Source organism: Mycteria americana, chromosome 2 (genome assembly GCF_035582795.1).
Source record: "Mycteria americana isolate JAX WOST 10 ecotype Jacksonville Zoo and Gardens chromosome 2, USCA_MyAme_1.0, whole genome shotgun sequence".
Lineage (NCBI taxonomy): Eukaryota > Metazoa > Chordata > Aves > Ciconiiformes > Ciconiidae > Mycteria > Mycteria americana.
In genome coordinates, this window is record NC_134366.1 from 29,231,307 (window position 1) to 29,255,589 (window position 24,283).

A 24,283-nucleotide genomic window follows, 5' to 3' on the forward strand; every position below is an offset into this window, starting at 1 on the left:
TTCTGATACCTGCTCAACTCACTCTGATAGAGTTAACTAGATGAAGGTGGCCTTGCATGCTAAAATGTTTTGACCCCATGGTTCATGCTGATTATGTTTCATTATTTTCATTTCATTATATGCTCCAGCCTTGCCTCCCTCCCCTGATTAAGCACAAGCGCTTTCTCATCGTATGCACAGGCTGCTTGCACATGAGCACAACGTGAGTTGTGCACGTGTCCATGCCTGAGCAAGGACAGCAGAGCAGGTCTGGTGATGGTGACCAGGGTCAGCTGAGAGTCCAGCGATTGCCAGACAAGTCTGCAGTGACAACCCTGACAAGGCTTCTCCCCGCCTCCAGTGTGCAGCTGTAGGTTCCTGCATGGTACTTCACTGCACAGCTGCTCTGTTCTGGTGGCCTCCCTCGGCATCCCCACTTGAACTGAATTTCCCCAAGAGAATTTGCCAAATGTTGGTCTGTTCCTCCATTTCAGACTCTCGGACTGCTTTCTGTACCTTAACCAACTGGGACATAAAACCATTCCCCTTCTGGGCTGTCAGAGCAGAGAGGAAAGTCACAGTAGCTTGCTGGCCCACAAGGAGGGCTGCTCCCAGCTTCCTTACCTGGGAGTCCTTCTGCCCCACTGCTATGGGGCTTTGAGCAGGAGTGACTCTTAACCACAGAGTGATGATTTCCATGTCCACCAGACACGCCAAGGAGAGGTTTGGCTGGGGAAAATGGGGGCACCTGGATTGCAGCATGGCCCTCGTTACAGTGGCAGTCTTGTGACTCCCACAAGGGCCGGTGGGATGCAGCTGTGCCATTGCCCTCCCAAAGTGCAGAGATTCTTTCATCCCGTGTGTAGGTTCCCTAAATAAGACTCTCCATCATGTCTGTTTCATAATTTTTATTTGCAGTTTAGCCTGCTGGACAGCTAAAACAGACTGATGGTTTAAAAATTATTTCTTGAAACGTAGCTCTCCAACTTCAAAACAGTATTTCATGAAGACTGGACCACGTAGCAGCCCCTGCAGGCAGCCTTTAGCTGCCTCTTGTTTTTGAAGTGCTTAGTAACCAGCTTCTGCTAAAGCCTAACCTCCACTGCAGCCAAGGAAGCCCACTTTGGGACCTGCTCTATCCCCTCTGCCTTTCCAACAGCTACCTTGCCCAGTCTGTGCTTCCCTGTGCCTCTGGCAGACACCCCTTCTATACTAGATTTGTTTTTTCCAGTTACGTTTACTGAGATCAGGATCCTGCCAACTATGCCAGACGTTACAGGAGGAGGTGGCAACGTGAGTGTCCCCCATGCCAATATTAGGAAGGCTGCTCCAAGAATTCCCATAGCAAGGGCAGGGAAAAAGGTGCCAGGTCCCAGAAGTCAGTCCCAAGTGTGGTGGGAGCAAAGGCTCACTGTCCTGCTCCAAATGACAGGGACCTCTCCCTGTCAGCCCCGATTACATCACTCACTTCATGCCCCTCTTTCCTCTCCCAGGTTCCCACCCTTTACCACCCTCATGTCCTCCCAAAGGAGGCACCAGCTCCTGTTCACACCTTCCATTACTGGCCCTGGTTTTGGTGACATCCCTCTTTGGTGTTTATGATACAGCTGCCCTGGTGACTCCCCTTTGGTCAGCGATGCACAAAGCCAGTATTTCCCATTTTGTTATCTACAAGGTCTGGCAGTTTCTCGCACCTTCATCTTGGTGCAGTCCTAACTGATGGTTAGCAGGCCCCATAGTTGTTCATTTCCCTTGGGTATCTGGAATGGCTGGCTGTTTCCCACATTGCTATCTGGGTAAATGCATATATGACCTGAGCATTACTTTAATATCAAGAATATTTTACAGTTCCTTGCATTTCTAGGAATATGTTGTTAGTAGGGCCATATAGCCAGGGTATGCCATTTATTTATTCACAAACATTGATAGTCTATAGAGAAGCAGATGAATGAAAAGCACATAGTGGAAACTTTTCATTGTATACTGCCTGCCTAGCCAGGTATCATCACTGCAGGACCGGATGAACAAGAGTCATCGTGACTGACAAAGGGAAACTGTAGCATTTACCACTCAGATGCGTTCAAACACCTATACGTAAGACCATGTATCAAAGGATGGTCTCTGTATGGGGTAAAGTGCTATAGCCATCTAGTGGTAGACTATTTTATTAGGCCTGGAGAGTCTTAGTAACTAACTGTGCAAAACATCTTACAGAATATATGTACATGCACAAAATACCAGTTTTCTAGAGTAGTACAAAAGACTTTTAAATGCTAGGAAAAAATGCATGCAGTTATTAAGAATGACATTTTAGTCTACTGAGCACCAAAATATAGTGGTGATAGCACTACAGGACAGAGCGTGGTTATCATGCCCCATGGACCTCATCTTCTTGTTTGCTGTAAGATACTGACTCCTGCTTCAGAAGTCCTCCTCCTCCTTCCCCGTGACAGTAAATTTGCCATTGTCTATCTTCTAAGTAGAGAGGGGAAAAAATAGATCACCTGTTAACTTAATCGTCCGTCCAGTTTGTAGTTACTTTGATAAATAAGAAGTCTTTAAAACATAAATTCCTTGACTGAAAACGGAGATGTCTATAAGTAAGCACAAACATAGCAATCTTCATAAGGCACTAAATCTAGCTATTAAACCTGAAACCTGTTTGTATGAAAGGTTAATGAACATGGCTCAGGTTTATTTAAAATACTTCAAAATATTTTATTTATTAATTCACAGAGAATATTTCCAAAGTTAGATTTTACTTTGATTGTGTTACTTCAAGAGACGTAAGAATTCTGCTACATGCTGTAAGTAGCCTGGATAGTAACAGAATTGGGAACTGTGTGGAACTTTATATGGTTAAAGTCATCATGACAAGCTGGCTGAATCTGGTACTTCTGCTTAGACTCCCACCAAGAATGAAGGTTGTGATGGGAAGTCAACTGCACTTGAAATCCCCAAGCCTAACTAGACATCTTCCAAGTGTTTAACGTCAGTGCAAAAGGCAAGTACCTTGTACTCCACTTTGTTAAAATTACCTGTGTCAGGTGAAATAGAACGGGAGTCACCATGTATCACTGAAAACAGCACTCTAACATGTAATACTGACACGAATAGTTACATGTAGTCAGATCTTTTTTATTGGAGAAGAGACCATTTTCAAGATGCAAAATGCCTCCCCATGTTCAATAAATTTGTATCAAAGCAAATGAAATAAAAAAATCTTTACATTAAAACCCCACCAAATGTCTTCAATCTAAGTTTCCTGTAAAGTATCCTAGATCCTCTACCACCAACAACAAAAAGATGCCTACAAAACTTCAGTTTCTAGCAAGTCCAATCCTGCAAGAGAACACTCCTGGATGCAAAAGGGTTAAGTATATACAGACAGTGAGATATCCACAGAAGTGTTCTCTTTCTTGCTGAATAAATACACTTTCAAAGAAAATGTTCTTCACTGGCAATACATGGCACATGTAACAGCATCTTTTCAGTATATTTGTCAGAAATAAATGCAACTGTTATCATGCTGTCAGGCAAGAAAGCTACGGTACTGTTGTCCCCGCTGAAGCTCTGAATATATGCTAAGAAAAATCAATTGTTCCTCCCAGTACCGAATGGGAAGTATTCAGGGAATTCATGAATAATTTTTAGTGCTTCATTGTAGAGTTGCAGATCTGAAAGAGAGCAAAGAAAATGGTTATCATGCATAAGCTAAATTCCCCATAAGCAAATGACAGCATTAAAGCACTGCTTATTTTAAAGCAGTATAGCTCAGCATTCCCAGTCTCCCCCATCCTCCCCAGTTTTCCCAAGGCTCTCATTGCTTGCTTTCTGGAGGGTTATTTTTAGGCCTGCTAGCTGCACAATCACATGAGGTCCAGTGCAAGGCAAGAACCACACAGTCAGGAGTGGGAGAATGATCAGACCATGGCAATGATCTAGACTGGCTCCAGCTTCCAATCAGTCCCTACAGTTTGACAGTACAACAGTATATTTTGTACAGAATTTTTCCCATGCCACTCTCCTTTTCTACATTCTACTCCGTATCTGGCAGCTTGAAGAAAGATCTTGTCCATAAGAAAAGATCATCAGGCTCTCCTTTCTTACTTATTGCAGAAGAGTTCAGAACCCAAAATGAATTTGTCATAATGTATATTCTTACTTACCAAATGGACTTTTATCTTCTCTGAACTGGACATATGACGTGCACATTATGGTTGCCTGGTTTGTTACTCTTCCCACTACTTCAAGAACTCCTGAGATCTCTTCACCTAGCTAGAAAACATACCAAATATGAAATTAGTATCACTAAATCAGCTGCTGTCTCTACTGCACAGCACTTAAGCTAGGAGCTCCCCACAGCTGACAGTTTGCTCATGACAGATTCTGTTCCATGTCCAACTACGGTACTACTGAACAGCCCCGTCCCCCTCCCAAAAAAACCCACAAAAGCCTTGAACCACTTACAGATTTACAGATTTTGTAACAGCCAATTTGGTACTGACACAAAAAAATACAAAGAAGAATCAGAGGGAAGATACCAGTTTATAAGTATACAAAACTGTGTCATTTAATCACTGAACAGAGACTAAGCTAGGACACAGAGAGCAGAAGAATCCAGATTTTAATGCATTGCATTCAAACCTGAGTAAATTGGTTTTACTAGAACTCTGTAACTCTAGAACTCTGAACTCTGTAACCCTAGAACTCTGTAAGACCTAAGGAGGTATCACACATGCCAGAGAGCAGTTTCAGTATTCCAGATTCAGGAGGTATAACTGGAAATTATTTCTTAAGTAATCTGTCAGTAAGTGTTCAGAATACAAAGACATTGACAATAACAAGCCTTTGGTTGAACAAGGGAAAAAAAAAAAAGGCTAAAAATTTTATGTTACTCCAAAATCATATAGCTTGAACATGTTTTCTTTCTTTTTTAAGGTACTAATTTTAAGAGTGTGGTACTATTTCAGTCATGTTCTTCCAATATCTAACTCTTGCTTTTAATTTTCTAGTAAGTCTCCTGGAACACAGCAATAGATTCCCTCCCCTCCCCATAATTTTGGGTTTCTCTGTTGAAAGGAGGAACTACACACACACACAAACAAAAGAATCTATTAAAGGGGAAAAAAGTTAGAAAGCATTTTGATTAGCAAATCTAGAAGTTCCTCCATTGACATTAGGCAAACCAGAGAGATGAACCTGGGATGTTTTTTCTGCACACACCAGTTCCTCCTACAGCAGTGGAACACAGACTGTGAAGTGCCCAACATTGCAGCTATGCATTTATGAAATTCAACCATTTACTCTGTTATGGAAAGTTGTGGAATTGTTGGTCAGATTCTGACATCTGAAGTTTTACAGCCCAAGGCAGGAAATCTTTTAATGAACTCAAAAAAGAGTTAAGAGACAGGCAGAACTTGTAGGAAAGACATTTTCTTGCAGTTTGAAGATGAAGTCAGCAAGCTTCACATTTATAAGACAAAACTCTTTGCCAGATCAAACTGCTTTTCATCAACAAGGAGAGACTCCTGTCTTGAAAGTTAGAGTACCATGTGCAATTATTTCACATGGAAATGGCAAGATTTCTCAGTGTTTAACAACTCAGTCGGAGAAAAAGATGTAAAGACTACACACGTGCTCAGTTAAGCTAGAGCATTTGCCATCACAACGCAAAGAATCCTTTAATTACATTTGCTAGAGCAAAAAAAAATACTTAAAGACAGAAGAGAATGCCAGGGTGTTATTCCTTTAGTGGTACGTGTGGTACGTGATAACAAATGAAGCAATATTTTTGTGCAGTAGTTATAAGCATATCTTATACCCATTGCATTAATTGCTTGATTTTTTATTTTTTTAAGAAAGAGTGCTTCAAGCTAAATATGAAGTTTACTGGAATGCTATGACAAGTGTTCTAAGACAATATAGAAATGTCAACTCAAAAAACTCTTGAGAATACCATATTCTCAGATTTTTTGGATTATCTTCACAAAATATTCTGTTTGGCATATAAAGGCAATAAGAAAAAGGGAAGAAAAAGTGCAATTAAAATAAAGCTAATACATGTAGTGGAATATATTACACTGTAAACGAATAAATAAGACAAAGCAGCCAGACAGGGATGCACCTGACAAGGAAGGAGTTCTCTCTTAACACCAGCTGAAAACTGATGAAGACTAAGGCAGTTCATGAACATGAAGACTGCAAGTTAGCCGGCAGATGTAAGGAGCAGAGGCAATAAAACATAGGTGGAAAATGGAGAAACCGAGGATTATTCTTTTCCCTTACTAAAAACTCAATACACGCAAGGCAGGCACAGGTTTCAGAAAGGACAAAACCTCCAGTATCCACAAGAGGCAACATCAAGTACTTCCAAAGTATTCCTTAACTTACAGGTTCGCTCAGCTCCACAGTCGTGTGTTTTCCTTCTCCATCTGAAAGCACGAAAAGCTTCCCAGTAGGATGAATCTACAAAAGACATTAGGCCTGTGCGCTCAAAAGGCAGCTGTAAGCGTTACAGGTTTAGCCGCCTCAACCAGAACTGCGCAGCAGGCCTTTCTCCGCGGGATCCGACCGTTACGGCCGCCTCCCGCCCGGCCCCCGGGCTAACTGGAGCCGCCGGCCTCCCTCAGGCCTAGCCGCGACGAGCTGCACCAGGCAAGGCGACAGCCTCCCCACACGGGGTCCCCGCCCGCGACAGGGCCGGCGCCCGGAGCGCACCCCGGGACAAGGCCCTACCCAGGGCGACAGGGCAGCTACCCACCCCGAGGCCCCGCGGCGCGGCCCAAAGGGTAACAGCCGACCACCGAGCAGATCACGGACCTTCTCGACGCGGCCCACGAAGCAGACGGGCTGCCCGATGTACTGCGCCAGGTGGCCGGTAGCGATGCGCCGCCGCGGCACCTCATGGATGTCCCCCATCTCGGCGGGATTTCCCGCCCTTTGCGGAGGGGAGGGGCGCCGTTACCCCTGGCAACAGGGGGCGGGGGGAGCGTCGGGGCGGAACTTCCCCTTCGCCTGACGCGATCCGGAAGCGGAGGTGGCGGTTGGTGAGCGGCGGCGGTGGCGGCATCGGGCGGCCCGGCCGGTGGGTGACAGTGGGGCGGGTGTCGCCGCGGCGGGGAGGCCGGCGGGGGGCTGAGCCTCGGGGAGGCCGGGGGACCCGGCCTCCCCGAGGCTCAGCCCCCCGCCGGCCTCCCCGCCGCGGCCCGGCCGGCCCCTTCCAGTCCTATCCGATGTATATTTTGTCATTTAATCCTTTTCTCTTCAATTACCCTTATTTTCCCTCCCCTAACTGCCATCTTCCCTTTAGATACTGGCTCCCCTCAGGTCACGGCTGCCCAAGCCTAGCACTCCCATCACTGGTCTGTTAACCCTCGCTTGTTTTACAGGCCGTAGATGATATTTAAAATGTTGCAGCTGCGATACCCACGCATTTCCATAGACAGAAGTATAAACTGGGAGAGGAGTGGCTGGAGAGCAGCCTTGCAGAAAGGGATCTGGGGGTGCTGGTCGACAGCAGGCTCAATATGAGTCAGCAGTGTGCCCTGGCAGCCAAGAGGGCAAACCGCATCCTGGGGTGCATCAAACACAGCATAACCAGCCGGTCAAAAGAGGTGATCATCCCACTGTATTCAGTGTTGGTGCGGCCTCACCTTGAGTATTGTATGCAGTTCTGTACACTGCGATTACATCCAGAGGATAGCATCAGAGCTGGTGAAAGGGCTGGAAGGAATGTCCTGGGAGGAGCTGCTAAGGACTTTGGGCTTGTCTAGTTTGGAGAGAAGGAGGCTGAGGGGCGACCTCATTGCTCTCCACAGCTTCCCGAGGAGGGGAAGTGGAGAGGGAGGTGCTGATCTCTTCTCCCTGGTATCCAGCGACAGGACACGTGGGAATGGTTCAAAGCTGTGCCAGGGGAGGTTCAGACTTGACATTAGGAAGCATTTCTTTACTGAGAGGGTGGTCAAACACTGGAACAGGCTTCCCACAGAGGTGGTCGATGCCCCAAGCCTGTCAGTGTTTAAGAGGCATTTGGACAATGCCCTTAATAACATGCTTTAACTTGGTCAGCCCTGAAGGGGTCAGGCAGTTGGACTAGGTGATTGTTGTAGGTCCCTTCCAACTGAACTATTCTGTTCTATTCATTTCATTTCATTTCATTTCATTTCATTTCATTTCATTTCATTTCACCATTAAAAAGCTTACACTTGATCCCCAGGGTTAGAGCAATTGATGGATGTAAGACAGAGCTAGAATCTGGATGTGGCACTCTCACCAAGTGTCTTGCCTTTTTCCGTGTGTTTTCCCCAACTGTCCCTCATGTGGAGAGGTTCCTCCCAATTGCCCTTGTGGCAAAGGCAGCTAATAGTATCCTGGGCTGCATTAGACATAGCATTGCGAGCGGGTGGAGGGAGGTGATCCTTCCTCTCTACTCAGCACAGGTGAGGCCACACCTGGAGTGCTGTGTCCAAGTTATGGGTACAAGAGAGACAAGGACATACTGGAGAGTCCAGTGAAGGGCCACAATGATGATTAAGGGACTGGAGCATCTTACATATGAGGAAAGACTGAGAGAGCTGGGACTGTTTAGCCTGGAGAAGAGAAGGCTCAAGGGAATCTTATTAATGCATATAAATACCTGAAAGGAGGGTGCAAAGAGGACGGAGCCAGGCTCTTTTCAGTGGTGCTCAGTGACAGGACCAGAGACAATGGGCACAAATTGAAACAGAGGATGTTCCCCCTGAACATCAGGGAACACTTTTTTTTGCTGTGAGAGTGACCGAGCACTGGCACAGGTTGCCCAGGGAGGTTGTTGAGTCTCCATCCTTGGAGATACTCAACAGCTGTCTGGAGATGGTCCTGGGCAACCAGCTCTGGGAGGCCCTGCTTAAGCAGGGGGTTGGAAAAGGTGACCTCTGGAGGTCCCTTCCAACCTCAGCCATTCTGTGGTTCTGTGATTTCCTTTCCATTTCCAGGACCGGTGTTTCAGGAAATACTTGAGAAAATCTAACTCTGCTCCAGCTTAAAAGGGCGATCCTAACACCGCCTATGTGCCGGCTGACTCTTCTAACCAGTCGTGGGTTAGTTCAGCTTGCTAACCAGCACAAAGTGGTTTTTGTTAGTTGGCTGGGTTAGTGTGATGGCTCAGCAAGCTGAACAAGCTTGCCAAGGAAGCAAGCTACTGCCAGAAGCTGTGCAGAACCAGCATGTGGCCGGGAAGGGGAGTGCTGTGGGGTTATATCTTTGATGGGGTGTAGCTGGTTGTCATCTCCTCAGTGTCACTATGCCATTCACCTTTTCAGTAGTTTATTTGCAAGAGAATATCCTCATCTCCTTAGCATATCTTCAGAGATTTTAAAGGAGAAATCTCATAAATGTAGCAGTTGGAGCAAGATGCAGCAGGCTGCTGCAAAGTGGCTCATCCAGGGCTATTTGTCTGCCATGTTTGAAGGGTCAGCTGTTAGAAAACCACGTTGTAGAAATTCTTACAAATATATGTCTGTATCATGCTTAGCAGCTGTTGAGTTTTGCAGTCAAAAGAGAACCTTTTGCAGGGAAAGAAGTAGGTTTCAACCTATTGAGTATCGTATCTAATAAACACCTAGCTTTCTATTTTAGCGTTTTCTGTCTTCTTCAGGGTTATGAATATTGACATTGGTTTGAGTATTTTTACTTCACTCCTGGCTTTGCCTTTGTCACCTATGCTTTTATTGTCTGACTGGATTGTGGTTGATTTTTCTATGATTCAGTATCTTCGAGTGTTTTTATACTACAGTAATTTGGGTTGCATAGTTCTTGGTATTTCTGCTTCCCTTAAATTTTATGAAAACTTTAAAAATAAATATTGACATTTTATGTAAAAAACACTAAAAAATGTCTTTGTTAGTGTTTTGTTACGTGTATATCCTTTTTTGTATTTGCGTTTCTCTTGACACTTACTTTCCTTTCTTCTGTTTCAAGAAGCACAAACTAAAAGAATATGACTAATGTTAATGCCAGATAAATGAAATGATATGTCGGGGTTTTTTTTCTTCTTCACATAGTAACTTACACTAGGTCAAAAGCTTTTAAACTGTTCTTTGGTGTCACAGAGAAATCTTTTCGACATGCATGTTCTTGACTCTTAAACTGCTTGTTTTCATGTCAAAAGCAGGGCTGTACAGGGCTGTAAACATCTTGCTCTTTTTCTGATTGCTACTTCATTGGTGAATCACAGCAGATGCTAATATGGAAGGGAGAATTGCTCTGATGCTCTCTGTTTTCTTCTTCCATAGATTATATAGCTTAAACTGCTAGATGTGAAATTATTCTGGTTCTTTCTTTAAGGTCAGTTTTGTATCTTGTTCTGACCTCATTTCATCATTTATGTAATTACTGGCACTGCCACTGCAGTTCTGCTTTGCTGTATTCTTGGGCATCCTCCCTTTATCTTAGTCGTCATCTTTGGTGTTTTTAATATTAAATGACCTTTCTCCTCCTGTCACTTGTGAGCATGCAGGAAAAAGCTGAAAAGTAATGCTAAATATGCTAGGATCTTCATTGTATAGAAAAATTTTATTGGATTTGGCTCAAAGGTCACCCATACTTCTTGTCAAAGGAGACTGACAAAATGCAGGAGGAATAAATTAACCCCTTTGTGCAGCTCTGTAACTCATCTTTGTCCAATCTCATGTATGTTCTCAGAGCCTCAGAGAAAGACAAAATATTTTTTGCAGCCTCACAGAATTGTTGTAGTTCACAGTTTATTACTTGCTAATGACTGAAGCGGTGCCAAAAGCATTATTCTTAACTATCAGCGATTGAGATTGGAGAAAGAAAAAATTGTGTTCACTTTTTGGTGAGGGGGAAACATGAGGAGAAGGGAATTGCATATTCCTACCAAGGGAGATTTTTATCTTTAGGCAGTGAATTCAATTTCAGGTCTCCTATAGAAATAAAATTAATCCCATCTGGAAGGGAAAAGTGCTATGCTATATAGGAGAAATTACTGCAGGAATGTGGTACTATCTCTGAATGGCGGGTGTATTTTCTGTGATTTTGTGCTGACAGCTTTTAAAAAAAAAAAAAACAGAGTGCTTTTTTCTCTAGTCTGTGTGACCATGCATCCAGGTCCACAAACTTCAAATTCAGTTTTTACTCTGAAATGAAACTTGTGCGGAAACTGGTTGTTCTCAGCTTTCTTAACTGAAACCTCATCTTATCTACAAGTAGTAAAACTCCAGCCTGATTCTGCAAGTGCTTAAACTGTGTTCTTATCTTCAAGAGCATGAGTGTTTCCATTCAACTTTGTGTTTCTTTGTTGGGCAGGGGCTTTGTTCTGTTTTTAACATGTAATTCAAGAAATCTAGTGGTTGCATTTCCCGTTGCTGGAGAGAATTGTGTTTACTTTTGAAGTACCACAGTTGATAAAATTCTTCAGAGAGCAAATATCACAAATGTCTCAGCATTGCCTGCCTACAGCTTTTCCTTTACCTATGCCATACTGTATACAGTTCTACTTTTTGTTTTTGTGCCCCCCTTCTATTTCATTAGTTGTTCTTTGTTATTTAGTTTAAACTTAATATTGTGTTCAGCAAAGGTACTGAAATACTGCAAGTAGTAGTTGGCGAGCTCCTTCCTCCACATCAGTTATGCAGACCTGAGATGTACAAGCAGAAGTGTTGTTTCTAAGTGGTGAACGTCTAGAGAAGGAAACAGACTCACTAAGCACGTTAGTCTTTTTAATATGTGGATTCCTTACCACGTCCCCAACATTCACAATCACAAAATACAACATATGCTATTTTCTTACTGCTGGACCAGTGGTTTTAATAGTGTAAGAACTTGAGGCCTGAGCTTAGGGTGTACTTTTGTTAGCTTTTTTTGTTTTTCTGCTTCAAGCAAAAGGATGTGTGGGTTTTTTTTGTTTTGCTTTCTGTTTGAGAAATACTGCTCGCAGTGGAATTAAGTGAAAGCTACTTCAGAAACTGAAAACTACAAAGTAACGATCAACCCTCATGTATGTAGATAAGATTAATTTTGTGGGTTTTAGAAAAAATTGGGATACTCAGGCTGCCTTCTGTCAACAAAAGGAAAAAATCTAGTATGTGAAAGTGCTTGTAACATTAATTTGGCTAGATCAAATTGTACTGATTGTTAATTTACTCTGAATTGAAATGTCTGTTGTCCTTTAAGCAGTGAAGTTTAGGTATGTTAAATATGCAGGATTTAAAAGACAACAAATGCATGGTTTCCTATACAACTCTTTTGTGCCACGCATATACTGATTAAGATGCTTTTCTTTGTGCAAGAATGAAGGGAAGGGGAAGACTGTGATAGAGATGAAAACTGTACAATAATGCAGATCTCAAAGAGAAAAAAATGTGATTGGAGCAACTGGAGCTCTGGCACCTGAAGTGGCTGACTGGAATCTGAGCCTTTACCAAAGCTATCTGTAAGATTTTACACATCAAGTTGATTTTGCTTCTTGTTTTTGCACACTTAGGATGAAGGTAAAATTGCATTTTAAACTGTTCCACAACTGCCTCTCCTTCATACATCATCGGAGCAGAAACCTGACTCTTGACCATTACAGCACAGGTTTTTACCACTTGAGCTATGGGACTGACAACCCTAATTGGTAGCAGGAGAAGACTTATTCCCTGAGGGCTGAAAAAGGAATATGCTGCTGGCGCCATGTGTTGAGCCTGGGTGTGGGGGAAGGTAAGGAATAAATGAGATAATTAGGAGTTTCTACTGTGTAATCTCCGCAGAACTGGAAATATCAGTATTTCACGTGGTACAGTAGGAAAACAATCAAAAAGGAATAAAGTACAGATAAGTAAAATTTTTTTTAATTACTGCGCACCTGGAATTGGATGGTTTGTTCTGTTCTTGTGTACATCAGTGTAGCTTATTTGGTTGCTAGAAATAGCACTGCATCAGCATGAGCAAGCAGTAGCTGGCCAGCCTGAGGGGTATTCAGTCTTTAAGTCTCAGGTATCAGGCCACAGTTCGAATCGTTGCTGCTTTTGCCATGTTCTATTTATATACTGTTCCTGAAAGCCAGTGCTTACACTTCACATAGGACTTTCTGTGATCTGGAGTATGGAAGTGTCTGCTATTGCTTGTAACAGCAGAGTGTGAGGCAGTTTATATTGGTGAATAGTCAGTGCTGATTGTGCAGTTAATTGCTACAGGTCACTGGCTAGGGCAAAAAAAGTCTTGCTTGTGGTACCATGAATATTTGGGTGGGAAGTAAGGAATTCTGGCAAATAGTTAATCCAGGCTTTTTATTTTTCTTTCCTTTATTTTTTTTTAAATCCAAACACTACATGGAGGCACTCTTCTCGCTTTCCCACCTTCTAAAGATTCTTCTTTGTTAAAGTTAGCGTGAAATAATGTTATTGAAACTTGGCACTGTATACCTCTTTTCTTTAGACTGGACTCCTTTCCTCTGTTGGAGGTATATATTAGATGTTGCTATCGGTTTGTCAGTCCCTTCTCCTTTAAGTGTTGGTATGTGCAAAGTAAATCAGGCTTCTGCTCCTCAAATTCTACTTCAAACTTGAAATTACATTAATGCACTTTTCCCAGTTTCATATTGGTATTTTAGTATAGAAGAGCTTCAAGTACCTTTCTTTAAACCTTCCTCTCTGCGTTTGGCACACAGCGTGTTTCAGCCAGACCACAGCCTGCTCCATAGGTTGGCGTTGTCTAGTGACCCGAGTTCAGCCCTCGGGGACTGGAGGCAAGCACACCTTCAAGGGGTGACTGCTGCTGCGGTGCCTCTTTCCTTTTCTCAATGTCCCAGCGCTATGGATGGAGCTGCTGTTGCGGGAGGAGGCTGGGGAGGCTCTCAGTTGCTGCATTCAGTGGTGCCAGTTAGGTAGAAAATAGAAAGTAGGTGGTGGTACATTGGTAGTCCTCTCAATAAGCTGAACCTGTGAATACATGCTTTGTATAGTTCTGGTGGTTGTTCTTCACAAGAGTGACGCTTCCTTATGAAGCTTTTCTTATGACTTTTCTTGGAAGAAGAGAAACTTCCTTGAGGCTCATCTTAATAACAATTAGAGAATTTGCTTAGAAGAATGTTTCATGATGTATCCATGTTTATGGGGTGGTTCATAGGACTTCATTTTGTAAAAGCTGGCCCAACTGCCTATCTTTTGGCTAATGCTTGTGGGGTTTTTAGTATGAATTTGTTCTTTTTAAGCTATTCAGGATTGCTTCTATGTAATCTTCCAGTCTTGAGAGAGAAGAGATACTGAGCATAATCTTTTGCAGTTAATGTTGTTATCCCACTGGTTTCCTTGTTTTGTTGTAGCTGTTGTGAACTCAAGAGTTCTTAGCAGCTTTGGAAGATTCTTTTAATGAACTGTTGTTATAAAAAATTTGCAACAGATGATTTTATTGCAGTTTCTTTTAAGGGAATCAGTAACTGTTAATCAAATACACTCAAGTGTTAAGCTGTCTCTAAGATTGCAAACTGGAAAAATGAAAACAGTATGCTGATATTATAGGGATGGGTGGCTTGGTCTTTTTAATTGATGCACAGACACTTAAGACTGAAAATCTCTAGTGCAATTTGCTTCATTCAAGTATTCCTGCATTATAAAGCTGCATTTTCTATAAGATCATGTTTTGGGCTCCAAAGTTTAGATGCTTTAGAACTAATTCTGATGAGAAAGTTTGTGTAACAACAATTAGAAGTAGCAGAAAAATATGGAAACGTGCTGGATAAATGCTGAAGGGAGTTTCCTTTTTCCACGTTCCTTTAGAAAGGCTGAAGTTTTTTTTTTAATGGTTCCACTCCATTCATAACTTTATAGAAACGCCTTTTATACTTCACTCTCTTTTTGCCTATTGACGTCAGTTGCTACATCAACAAGGTAATCTGTCTGACATACAAATGCCTGATATTTCAAATCTGGTAATAAAGATTAAGCTGTAATATCATGTATATGGCCTTTGGCATGGTATGAACTTCGTATGGTAAATTCTGTTATATTTATTTAATATGTTTTGTCTTCATTTTAGATAACGGCTTAGAAATAAAAAAAAAGAGGCTATGTTCAGCTTCTTCCGAAAAAGTCAAGATTCAAAGAAAGTTACAGTGCCAGAGAGAGAAGCAGATGGATTTGTTATTGTGGGTAAGTGGTGCTTCTGTATAAAGTGATTCTTACCATCTTTGAAATGTAAGCCTTTCTTTGAGATGCTTAGACCAAATTAAATGTTAAGAGAAGCCATGATAAAAATTGTTCAGAATTCTTACTTTTCTTGAAGGAGTTCATGTTCCTAGTCTCATCATTTGGACTAAATAGCTGAAGTATTATTTACATAGGTATGAACTCTTACACAAGAGCATTGAAAATGTAGTTTCTTGTTTTCCTCTCATATTGTGAGCAAGGAGAAGTTGTGTCCTTACAAAACAAGAAAGCTCAAAGTTGAGGCTTCTAGCTTTATGATTAGAGTTGTGGGAAAAGCATATCTTATTGCAGTTGTTAGAGGACTGTTTTTTTCAGGTTCCTTCCTTCTAGTGTTATCCCCAAAGTCTTTCTATATTAGAAGCCAAGAAGCATCTGTGTATCTCTAGTCAGATTATATGTTCTGTCTCAGAATCGGACTCTTGCTTAGTTTGATTAAAATTAAGCAGTTTAGGGTTTAACTGCAGCCACAATTCGAAGTAAGCCAGTGTGAGGGAGCAGCAAGTGCTGGTGGCTCCAACCAGGGAGGTGAGCCTGCAGCCGAGCGAGGGTGCCAAGAGGGCAGGGGCTTGGGCAGAGACCTCACCAACGAGGGGTGCGGTCCCACGCTACCCGAGCAAGGACAACAGAGCAGGTCTGGTGACAGTGATCAGGGTCAGCCGAGAGTCCAGCGATTGCTGGACAAGTCCGCAGAGATGAGGCAGATCTCAGGTCAGGCTGGGAAGTCAGGTCAGAAGTTGGGGTCATCAAGGTGCATGGGCAGGCACAGGCATTCCTGCAGGGTGGCTTGGGCAAGGACCAAGAACCTGAGATGAGGCTTCTCCCACAGGTCTTTGCTTGGACCCTGAATGGACATGCTCAGGCTGCACTGTGTCAGTGCTGGCCATGGGCATGGACAGCCAAACCCCCAGCGCGGGGGACGGGGCTGCTGAGCCCAGTGGTGCACTCAGGGTGGAACAGCCAGGATGGTTGTGTTGTCTCTCACTAGCGTCTGGGCACAGCACGGTTCTCTGAGGAGCTTTTGACTATGCCTGAGTTCAAGTCTGCTTTGTTTACTTTTAACTTGTGTTTTAAAGACCAATCTGTTTAATGGATTTAAGAGTTGTTGGTTTTTGTTTTGTTTTCTCTCAGGGATCTTTTTATGTCTTAAATTGGAATGGAGTAAATGGCTTGGAGAAGCAGCTCAGTTGGTGGTGCTGATAAACCTGATTTGTAAATGTATTTAACTTCTGTTTCTTCCTTGAATTTAGGACAGCTTCCTGTTTCATTTTTTTAGATGTAAATTAACATGGATTTTCAATATTGACCAATGGCTATTATTTCAGAGCTCTGCTTTTAGCCTCAGGTGCAGATCTCTAACAGGTGGTACCGGGTATTGTTATTGACTCATAGGGAGCACTTAACTGTCACCTGAAGGTTGTTTTCTGAGATTCAGCAATTCTGCTGTAGAGTTTTTCAAAGTTTCAAGAGTAAGTACCCAAAGAAAAATGGACAGGCATGGGATTCTCCTCAGAGTGGAGTGACTGTCACAGACGCAGGGAGGCTGTGGCCACAGTGATAAGGTTGGCAGGAATTTTATAATGCAGATATACTCCTGCTCTGTAAACCTCCCTTTTCCCTGCTGTGCTTTCCTAGATCCTTGGAGACCATCTAGAACTAGTAAGCAAATTTTGGATTAACACCTATTTGTTATGCTTCTCGCTATTGGAGCAAGCATGATTTTTGCCTGTTATGTTTCCTCTCAAGAGAACATAAATAGTCATAGACATAAGAAATTGTTTTGAAATCTCTTCCAATAAGGAGAAGGACTTGTGATATTTAAGTGAGTCTTGGATCTGTCGAATTAACTGTGTACTTTCTGTTTCAATGCTGATGTCTGAAGAGAAGGAGCTCTACAGAACAAATGTGGTCAGGTTTGCACCAACATCTAAAACCTCACAGAAAAGGAGGTGGGAACTACTGTTTTTCATCCTGTGAGATGACATACATTATAAGGCAAATATTTCTTTCTTATTAAGAAAGTAGAAGAGAACTGGTATTAGATGAAAGGTGGAAAGTTCAGGAATTTTTTTGCAAGAAGCAAGGTATTGTAGAATTCATTACTACTACATGCTGTGACAAAGTCAGGAACATAATGGGATGCAAAAAGAGTACACAATGAGTTTGATAAATTATGATGGATCATAGCAGATATTCTCATCTCAAGAATTTTGGTAGTCAGGTATGACTTACTATTTTAAGCTAATCTCTGCAAGGTATTTGAACTTTGTTTTTATCTTAAATGAGGTACTTGAACCTTCCTGTGATGTATTCCATATATATATCACTGAGTTAATTCACTGTTTTAATTCCATCGTACAGGATCATCCTCATCTGTAGGCAGGAGCATCCTCACGCAGCTGTGAGACTATGAAAAGTATGATTTACATACTTTTCATAGCCATTCAAACATTGAGCCAACTCAATGTTTCCCTTTGTTAAGTGCAGTTATATTGCAAAAGAACATCCTTAACAAATCAGGATGTCTTCTGTACTGAAGATGTAAAAAAGTAGAATGATCAACACAAGTCAGTCTTTAGTTCTGGAAATCTTGACTTTTTCTGAAGACCAATTTTACATATACTTGTTCCCCTTCAACTCCCCATTTCTGTTTTGCCATGAATCTATCCTGCATGCAGGTAGTTTTTGGGGTACTTTTTATTGTGGAAGGAAGAATTGGCTAAATTGCATATTTATTGTTTCCATATTGATCTTAGTAATACAGATCTCTACATATATTTTGAAGAACTCCTTAAATGTTTGCTTCTGAGAGAAATGTGCAATTTTAAAATCTTGAGGATTGAGTCTGTTATGAAAGGGAAATTTAATATACTGATTCTCCCCAGTCAAAGGAGTACCCCCATCTAGTTTATTACTGCAATTCAAATAGTTTTTTGGTTTCTTCCTTCTGTGTACACACCTCGAAGATTAAGTGCATCAAGACGTTTGTAAAATCTTAGCGTTGCTGCAGCTGTTTGTTTTCTAGTAGTCAGTAGTAATGTGTAGTAGATTCCTGTGAATCTCTACATTGTTTTTTCATTAATATTTAAGGAGCTTTTAGTGGTGCTAGTAAGGAAGGCTGGGCTGCTGCAGTGTTTTAAAATATACTATTACATTAAAGAAATGCACAAGGCTTTGTGCCAGTTGGAAAAAAGCAGTGTCTCAATGTCCTTTCACTTTCTGCATCAATGGACTTATATTATATATTTTTTATATAACAGCAAGTGCTTGTGTAGTTATTTCCAACCTTGCAGTTTTCGAATAACCAAGCTACTATTTCATTACGTTGTTTAAGTTTAAAAATATTTAATTCTAACTTTATAATAATCTGAGATTTGGGGAAATCTTTAAATATTTTTATCTAAAGAATACTTTATACGTGTCAGCCTGTGCCGCTGTAAGTGACCACTTTCGATGCACACCAAGAAGTTACTGTATTAAGTGACCTGTTTCTTGAAGTGCTGCTTTATGGGTTTTATACTTAAAAATCGTTAGTAGCTCATTTGGGCATTGAATTTTACAGTCAGAGTCGACTAAAAAGGGAGGAGAAGGAATTCAGAAGAAACGGTCCTCTCCTGTTACCAATCCTTAGTTGCATAAGGAGGTAATGGCTACCCTTCATTCAGTAATGAAGTCAAACTAATCCTCTTGGGTACTAATTTTGCACAAAAACAAACTGCGTTTTTCAATAGTACCGCTAGATGGGGATTTCTCTTGTATTCAAGAGTTGTAGGGCTTTTCTCTCTCCCTTTCATGCACACACACACAAAGTGGAGTAGTAGTAATTATCAGTACACCATTTTATTAGACTGTAGGTTTTCAACAGATTTATAAAAAGCTTTTTAAAGCCTAATATCAAATCTATAATGGCATTCCAACCTAATAAAAATAATGAAGCTTGAAATGTTGACAGCATGTATCTAGATGTTGGCTTGTAATTCCTTCCAAACAGATCTGTTGAGGCCCATGTGGGACCTAAATAACACAAAGAAGTAAATTTGCATATTTTACAGCAGGGGGAAAAAACAGAATGCAAAAACATGAATAATTAGGAGCACAAGCTTCATGCTATATTAATACTGTTGAAAAGCATGTGTTGATTGTATTCTGAAAGCCAGTAGTGATTTGGTTGAGTGAACTCAGTCAGCATCTCTTATGCAGATTAAAGGAACTGGGTTACAGAACAACTGAAATTCATTGTTTTGCTGTATAAGGAGGTATATTTCTTAAAGGAAATTTTTTTTTTCTTGGATTCTGTACAGCACAGGGAATCGTTCTTTTTAATGCCTCATCAAAGCATTTTTTTGTTGACAAAGAAGCATGCAGTTCTTAATTTACTTGTACACCTCTAGATTTTAAAAATAGTTCTCTCAGCCACAAATCAGATGTTAGTATTTTTAGCACTTTAGTATACATGACCTACTTACTTTTCATTCCGTAACATTTCTTTTTTTATTTTTTTCTTTCTAAGGCTTGAGCCCCTGAAACATGTTCATGATGCTTGCATGCTATAAATTTGATTATTTTTAAATTTGCAGAAATGCCCTTCTTTAAATGTTAGCATATAGGCCATTTTTGAATCTGAATAATATGAATCATTGTGTTGGCTTCTGTTGATTGCAACATAAGATGTATAACATACTTTTTATGAAAAAAAAAAGTTATTTACTTAAAAATGGTAAATATTATTAAATGTGATTTATTGATTGCTTTGGCTGAATATTGCCTTGGCCCCTTAACTCACAGCTATCTCAAAAAGTTACCTGATTTTGAACACTGACTCAAGGGAGTAGAAAAGAGAAGATGAAGTCTTCTTATTTAACTTCTACAGCAGTTTTTATTTTGGGGAGAAAAAAGAAGTATGTGCTGCTGTGTTAGAGAGCTTTATTTTGGGGCTTTAGGGTAGACAAAAATGCATGGAACCAAACATTTTCAATCTGTGTTTTAAGCACATCTTCTTAATTTGCATAACCAAAGGAGGAAAATGGTAAAATGTACCAGTCATTTTAAAAGTTGATGTAATTGTAAGAGGTTAAAGAGGCATCTGGCAAAAGGTTGTTTTGAGGTCACACATGCATCTGACAGTTTGCTGCCAGCCCTCTAAGAAAATATTGGTTGGAGTTGCATTCCTGTTTTTCGTATTAACTGCCTTCTGACTTGATGTATAATAGTCACTTTCTACATGTCCAGGTCTCCAAACCGCTCCTGAGAGGTTTGGTCCTACTGATTTTAACTCTTGCAAATAGTGATGGAAGTAGAATATGCTGATGTAAGAAAATCCTTTTTTGCTAGAAATTTATCCTCAGAAAAGATGAAGGCATTTCTTGGACATGACTATTCTGCAATGATATATTTACATAGTTGACATCGTGTTCTTAACCTTTTCTTATAGTAGGGTAATCGCTTTTGACACCTGGATTCTGACAATTTTACTCCTATACATAGTAGTTTACTCTCTAGTAGTAGGGCCTTAGCCTATTGGTCCATATAGCATTCTTAAAGTAATTTTCAGTTGGAATATAAGAAAGGAAAATACTGACTGCTTATTGTAAAACAGAGTAAAAATAGCAAAATGTAGTGCAAAAGTAGGGATTTTCAAGTGCTGGTTGTAAACTTTGTTTCCCAGAATATGCTGGTCATTAAATCTCTTTTAGAATTAAAAGCTTCTTTGCTTTATGATGCAAAGAAAATTGTTCAAGATATGATAATATATTTTTAGCCCAAGTCTGATTTTCCTATAGAAGGTGAACTTACAGCTGGGGCTAACTGAAAAACAAGAGGTGGAAAATGTGTTGCAGGAGTGCAAGCTGCTATTCTGGCAAGTGATAAATTCAGGTTGAAGTCCTTCTTTCAGCAATTTACAGCATAGTTAGAAGATCATTCTTTGCAAAGAGAGCCCCAGTCATTAGCCCATGCAATCACTGCCTGTCTGGATAGAGTCATTCAGACTTCTACAGATGTTAATCAATGTTAATTTTCTCTGAAGGAAATGTTATGTTGAGCTGATTTTACACACACCCCTCCCTATCTCTGGCAAATAAGTGGCTTTGTACATTTTTTCAGTGGAAGAAGAAAAATTACTTTGCCAAAGATACATTGCCTTGTTTATTTTTAATTAGGTAGTATAAAGAAACTCAAGAAGGTTATGTTCTGTGTTTCACAAGTTTTTCAAGTCAATTGTGTCGTAGGCCTCAATATGAAATAGTAACAAGTGTAAGGCTTTTCTTTATAAAATGAACGATGGCTTGTCACCTTGTGCATAAAGGTGTTTTTTCTTTAGCTGCTCTTTCTTGATATACTAGGTTAAGTACCTTTCAGTAAGGGCCAAAGAAGTTAAAGGATATAGGTGATTTATCCGGTCAATTGTTTTGTACTTCAGTGTTATTTCATCTGCTTCTCCCATAACACATCTTTGGTGGTTGCCAAAAATGTAATGTGCTTTCTGATCTCTGCTCACATAGCTGAATGATCTTGAGCTTTTTCATGCTGCTTTTCCCCCACAAATGAGGGCTGCATGGAGTCAGTTCTGAAATTATTCTCTCTTCCTTCAGTCAAAAATAAGCATTTGCTCACAGCATTGACCATGGCTTGCTGGGGAAATTACACAGTAATCATTTTTTGTGGCCACGATCATTTCACTTTGTGCTTTTTATATCTTTTAGTAAATTATTCTAGTGCTATTTCTATTGTTATGGGGATGTCCTTCTACATGACAGTGAAAAATAAAGAGGAATGCAAAGACCTCCTAGAAGTAGTGGGCTGCTTCATTTGAGCAGTTTGTTTCTTTAACAATTAGTGCACACTTTGCTGTTATTACAGTTAACCATGTACATCACAGGATATAATCACTGTCTTAATTCTGTATATTGTTTCCTCAATTTACGTGTGGTTATTTGCTACAAAAACTGTGTATGGGGCAAAAATGATAATGGACAGAAAATCATTCAAAAGCTTAAGTTGAGTTTAACTCAGGAATATTGATACAGTGCAAGTGTTTCTCTTACTTTCCCCCTCCCAGCAGTTGAGATAAATGTGGGACTTCAAATACACTCAGCAGATGTATACAGTCTCTTCATTTCCTTCTTGTTTTTGTCAGGGTATCTAGGTGAATTTAGGGGAATATGGATTAGGTGAATATGGATTTTATATTTTGTCTATAAGAATGCAAGTACAAACTGTAGAGAGAGCTGTCACAATTGGCAAGTATTAAGTTGTTAATTGTGAGGTTCATTTGTTTTGGTGGTTTTTTTGTGTTTTTTTTTTTTTTATCTCTTTCAATTACCCCCAGATTAATGATGAGGTCTTTGAGCATGTGACTGCCATTAAACATGTAAAATATACTCATTTTTTTCAGTTAAAATGGACAAGCTTCCTTAAAATGATACAAAGTCGCAGACCTTTTCTGGGGGAAAAAAAAAAAAAAATTGCTGTTAGACTGCATCATTCTAAACCTCTTTCTGCTGAGACCTGTCTAGACCAGCAATATACTGCAGTTGTTCAGGAGTTTAAGCTCATAGTTTTCCTATTCCAGGGTGAATAAGGGAGAGGAACAACTTAAAACTCACAAGATTAATTTTTATCCATCTTTCAGTTTGTATAAAACTTCAGTTTTTTAAGAGGGAGGCAATGGGACTTTATGGCTATTTCTTTGCCATTTTATTTTTTCAGTGGGAACTTGCCTGTGTAATTTCTTCTGAATGATTTCATCCTTAGGCCTTGCAGAAGAGGAAGACTATGACTAAGGAAGATTTGATTTACAAAAGCATTAGCAAAGCTATTATAGCAGAAAGCAGCCAATATTATCTTTAAAACATGAATATTAAATAGACATACCATTGCACCCTTCATTAGGAGAGAGAATTAGGGGGGAGGGGTTTTTTTGCTAGAACTGTTTTCTTTTACTAACCCACAAGTTATGTCAACACTGTTATAAAGAGATGCACAAAGAGCTTTCCTTAGATTTAAACAAAATTTAATGTACTGACTCCAGTTGAATATAAACTTCAGCTGGATATACCAACTCTTATGAAAATTTACTCCTACTCTATCACTGAGTGAACCAGAGGTCGTTTCCAACTTGTGCATCGTATTTAAAAAAAATAGAAAAGAGTGAACCAAGAAATAGAATTAAACATGTCTGAAATTCAGTTTACAAAATGTGTTTTGAGCATATTTGCCTAAAATGACCCACTGGCAAAAGCAGAGACCGGCAGTAAGCTTGAATTCTTGGTATGCTCTGGAGCTGGAGTGTTTGAATCAAGGCACCGTACATCAAGCACGTCTGTCCACTTGATTCAAAACCAAAAGCTGAAGTTACAGCATGTTCTTCTTGAAATATGTTTGGTGTGTACTTGTGCTTATTCAAGCATTCATCCGAGAAGTGGGAGACCTCAAATCTAGTTCTGCATAGGCTTAGTGCAGTCAGATGCACATCTTGTAGCATCGAAGTCTAAAATAGTCCAGTTGGGAGGACCTCCACTGGTTATATTGGCTGCACAGTGGTTCTACCTCAATAATGCAAGGTGTAGGAGCTTCTCTGATACTGCATTAATTATTGAACTGCAGTGACCTGGGAGTAAGGACACTGGAATACTGGTCTCCCTAGCCTGTGCCTGTTCCAGGTTTGTGCTTTTTTTTCTTAAACTGAAGTGACTAAAGGTTAAAAAAAAAAAACCAACAAACAAACCCACAAGCAAAAAAACAGCGTGAAGAGACAAGAGTGTGTTGCCAACTCTTAGGCATCAGGCTCAGACTCTTTCTGATTTGTTTTACCTCTGTCCCTGGCAACCTTTCCTTTTTGGGTGAACCAGGACCAGCTTCAAAAGGAAGGGGAGAAAGGTGCCCCAAGCAAATTGAAGTGTAGCTGACTGGGAGGGTTCCCTTTGGGAGGCAGGACCTTGAATACCTTCAGACTACAGGGCTCAGATCTCGGGTCCATTGCTTCTTGAGTGGGCCAGTTAGAAGGTGAGGGGAAAAGCAGGATCTGCTCTGGCTTCCCCTGTTTCCATTTACAGGGAAAAGGTGCCCGTTATGCCTGGAGCATGCTGTGGGGGAGGCGAGGGGGGCAGGCGTTAAGCTGC

At 40.8% G+C, this 24,283-nt stretch overlaps 2 protein-coding genes across 4 annotated transcripts in view; one reads left to right on the forward strand and one right to left on the reverse strand.

Moving 5' to 3' along the window:
- Positions 1 to 1,960: 1,960 nt before the first annotated feature.
- On the reverse strand, positions 1,961 to 6,950 carry RPA3 (replication protein A3). Its single transcript, XM_075492872.1, has 4 exons — positions 6,802 to 6,950; positions 6,373 to 6,447; positions 4,149 to 4,257; positions 1,961 to 3,656 (listed from the first exon to the last, which is right to left on the reverse strand). The coding sequence occupies exons 1-4, from the start codon at positions 6,898 to 6,900 to the stop codon at positions 3,574 to 3,576; spliced, it is 366 nt and encodes a 121-aa protein (XP_075348987.1). The 5' UTR covers positions 6,901 to 6,950; the 3' UTR covers positions 1,961 to 3,573.
- Positions 6,951 to 6,990: 40 nt separating this feature from the next.
- UMAD1 (UBAP1-MVB12-associated (UMA) domain containing 1) overlaps positions 6,991 to 24,283 on the forward strand; it is a 79,775-nt gene continuing 62,482 nt past the window's right edge. Inside the window, exons 1-2 of one of the 3 annotated variants that reach the window (XM_075492874.1) lie at positions 6,991 to 7,066; positions 14,998 to 15,110. In XM_075492874.1, coding sequence (XP_075348989.1) covers positions 15,029 to 15,110 — 82 coding nt within the window. In that variant the 5' untranslated portion in view covers positions 6,991 to 7,066; positions 14,998 to 15,028. Of the gene's footprint in view, positions 7,067 to 12,545; positions 12,682 to 14,997; positions 15,111 to 24,283 lie in introns of those variants that run through there. The other 2 variants (XM_075492875.1, XM_075492876.1) reach the window with 2 other exon arrangements.

Excerpts from the sequence above, each read along its gene's own strand:
- RPA3 (XM_075492872.1), bottom strand. The coding sequence starts at position 6,900 with ATGGGGGACATCCATGAGGTGCCGCGGCGGCGCATCGCTACCGGCCAC. Across the intron at positions 6,448-6,801 it reads TCGTGGGCCGCGTCGAGAAG|ATTCATCCTACTGGGAAGCT; the intron begins GTCCGTGATCTG and ends TGTCTTTTGTAG. Across the intron at positions 3,657-4,148 it reads AGAAGATAAAAGTCCATTTG|ATCTGCAACTCTACAATGAA; the intron begins GTAAGTAAGAAT and ends GCTCTCTTTCAG.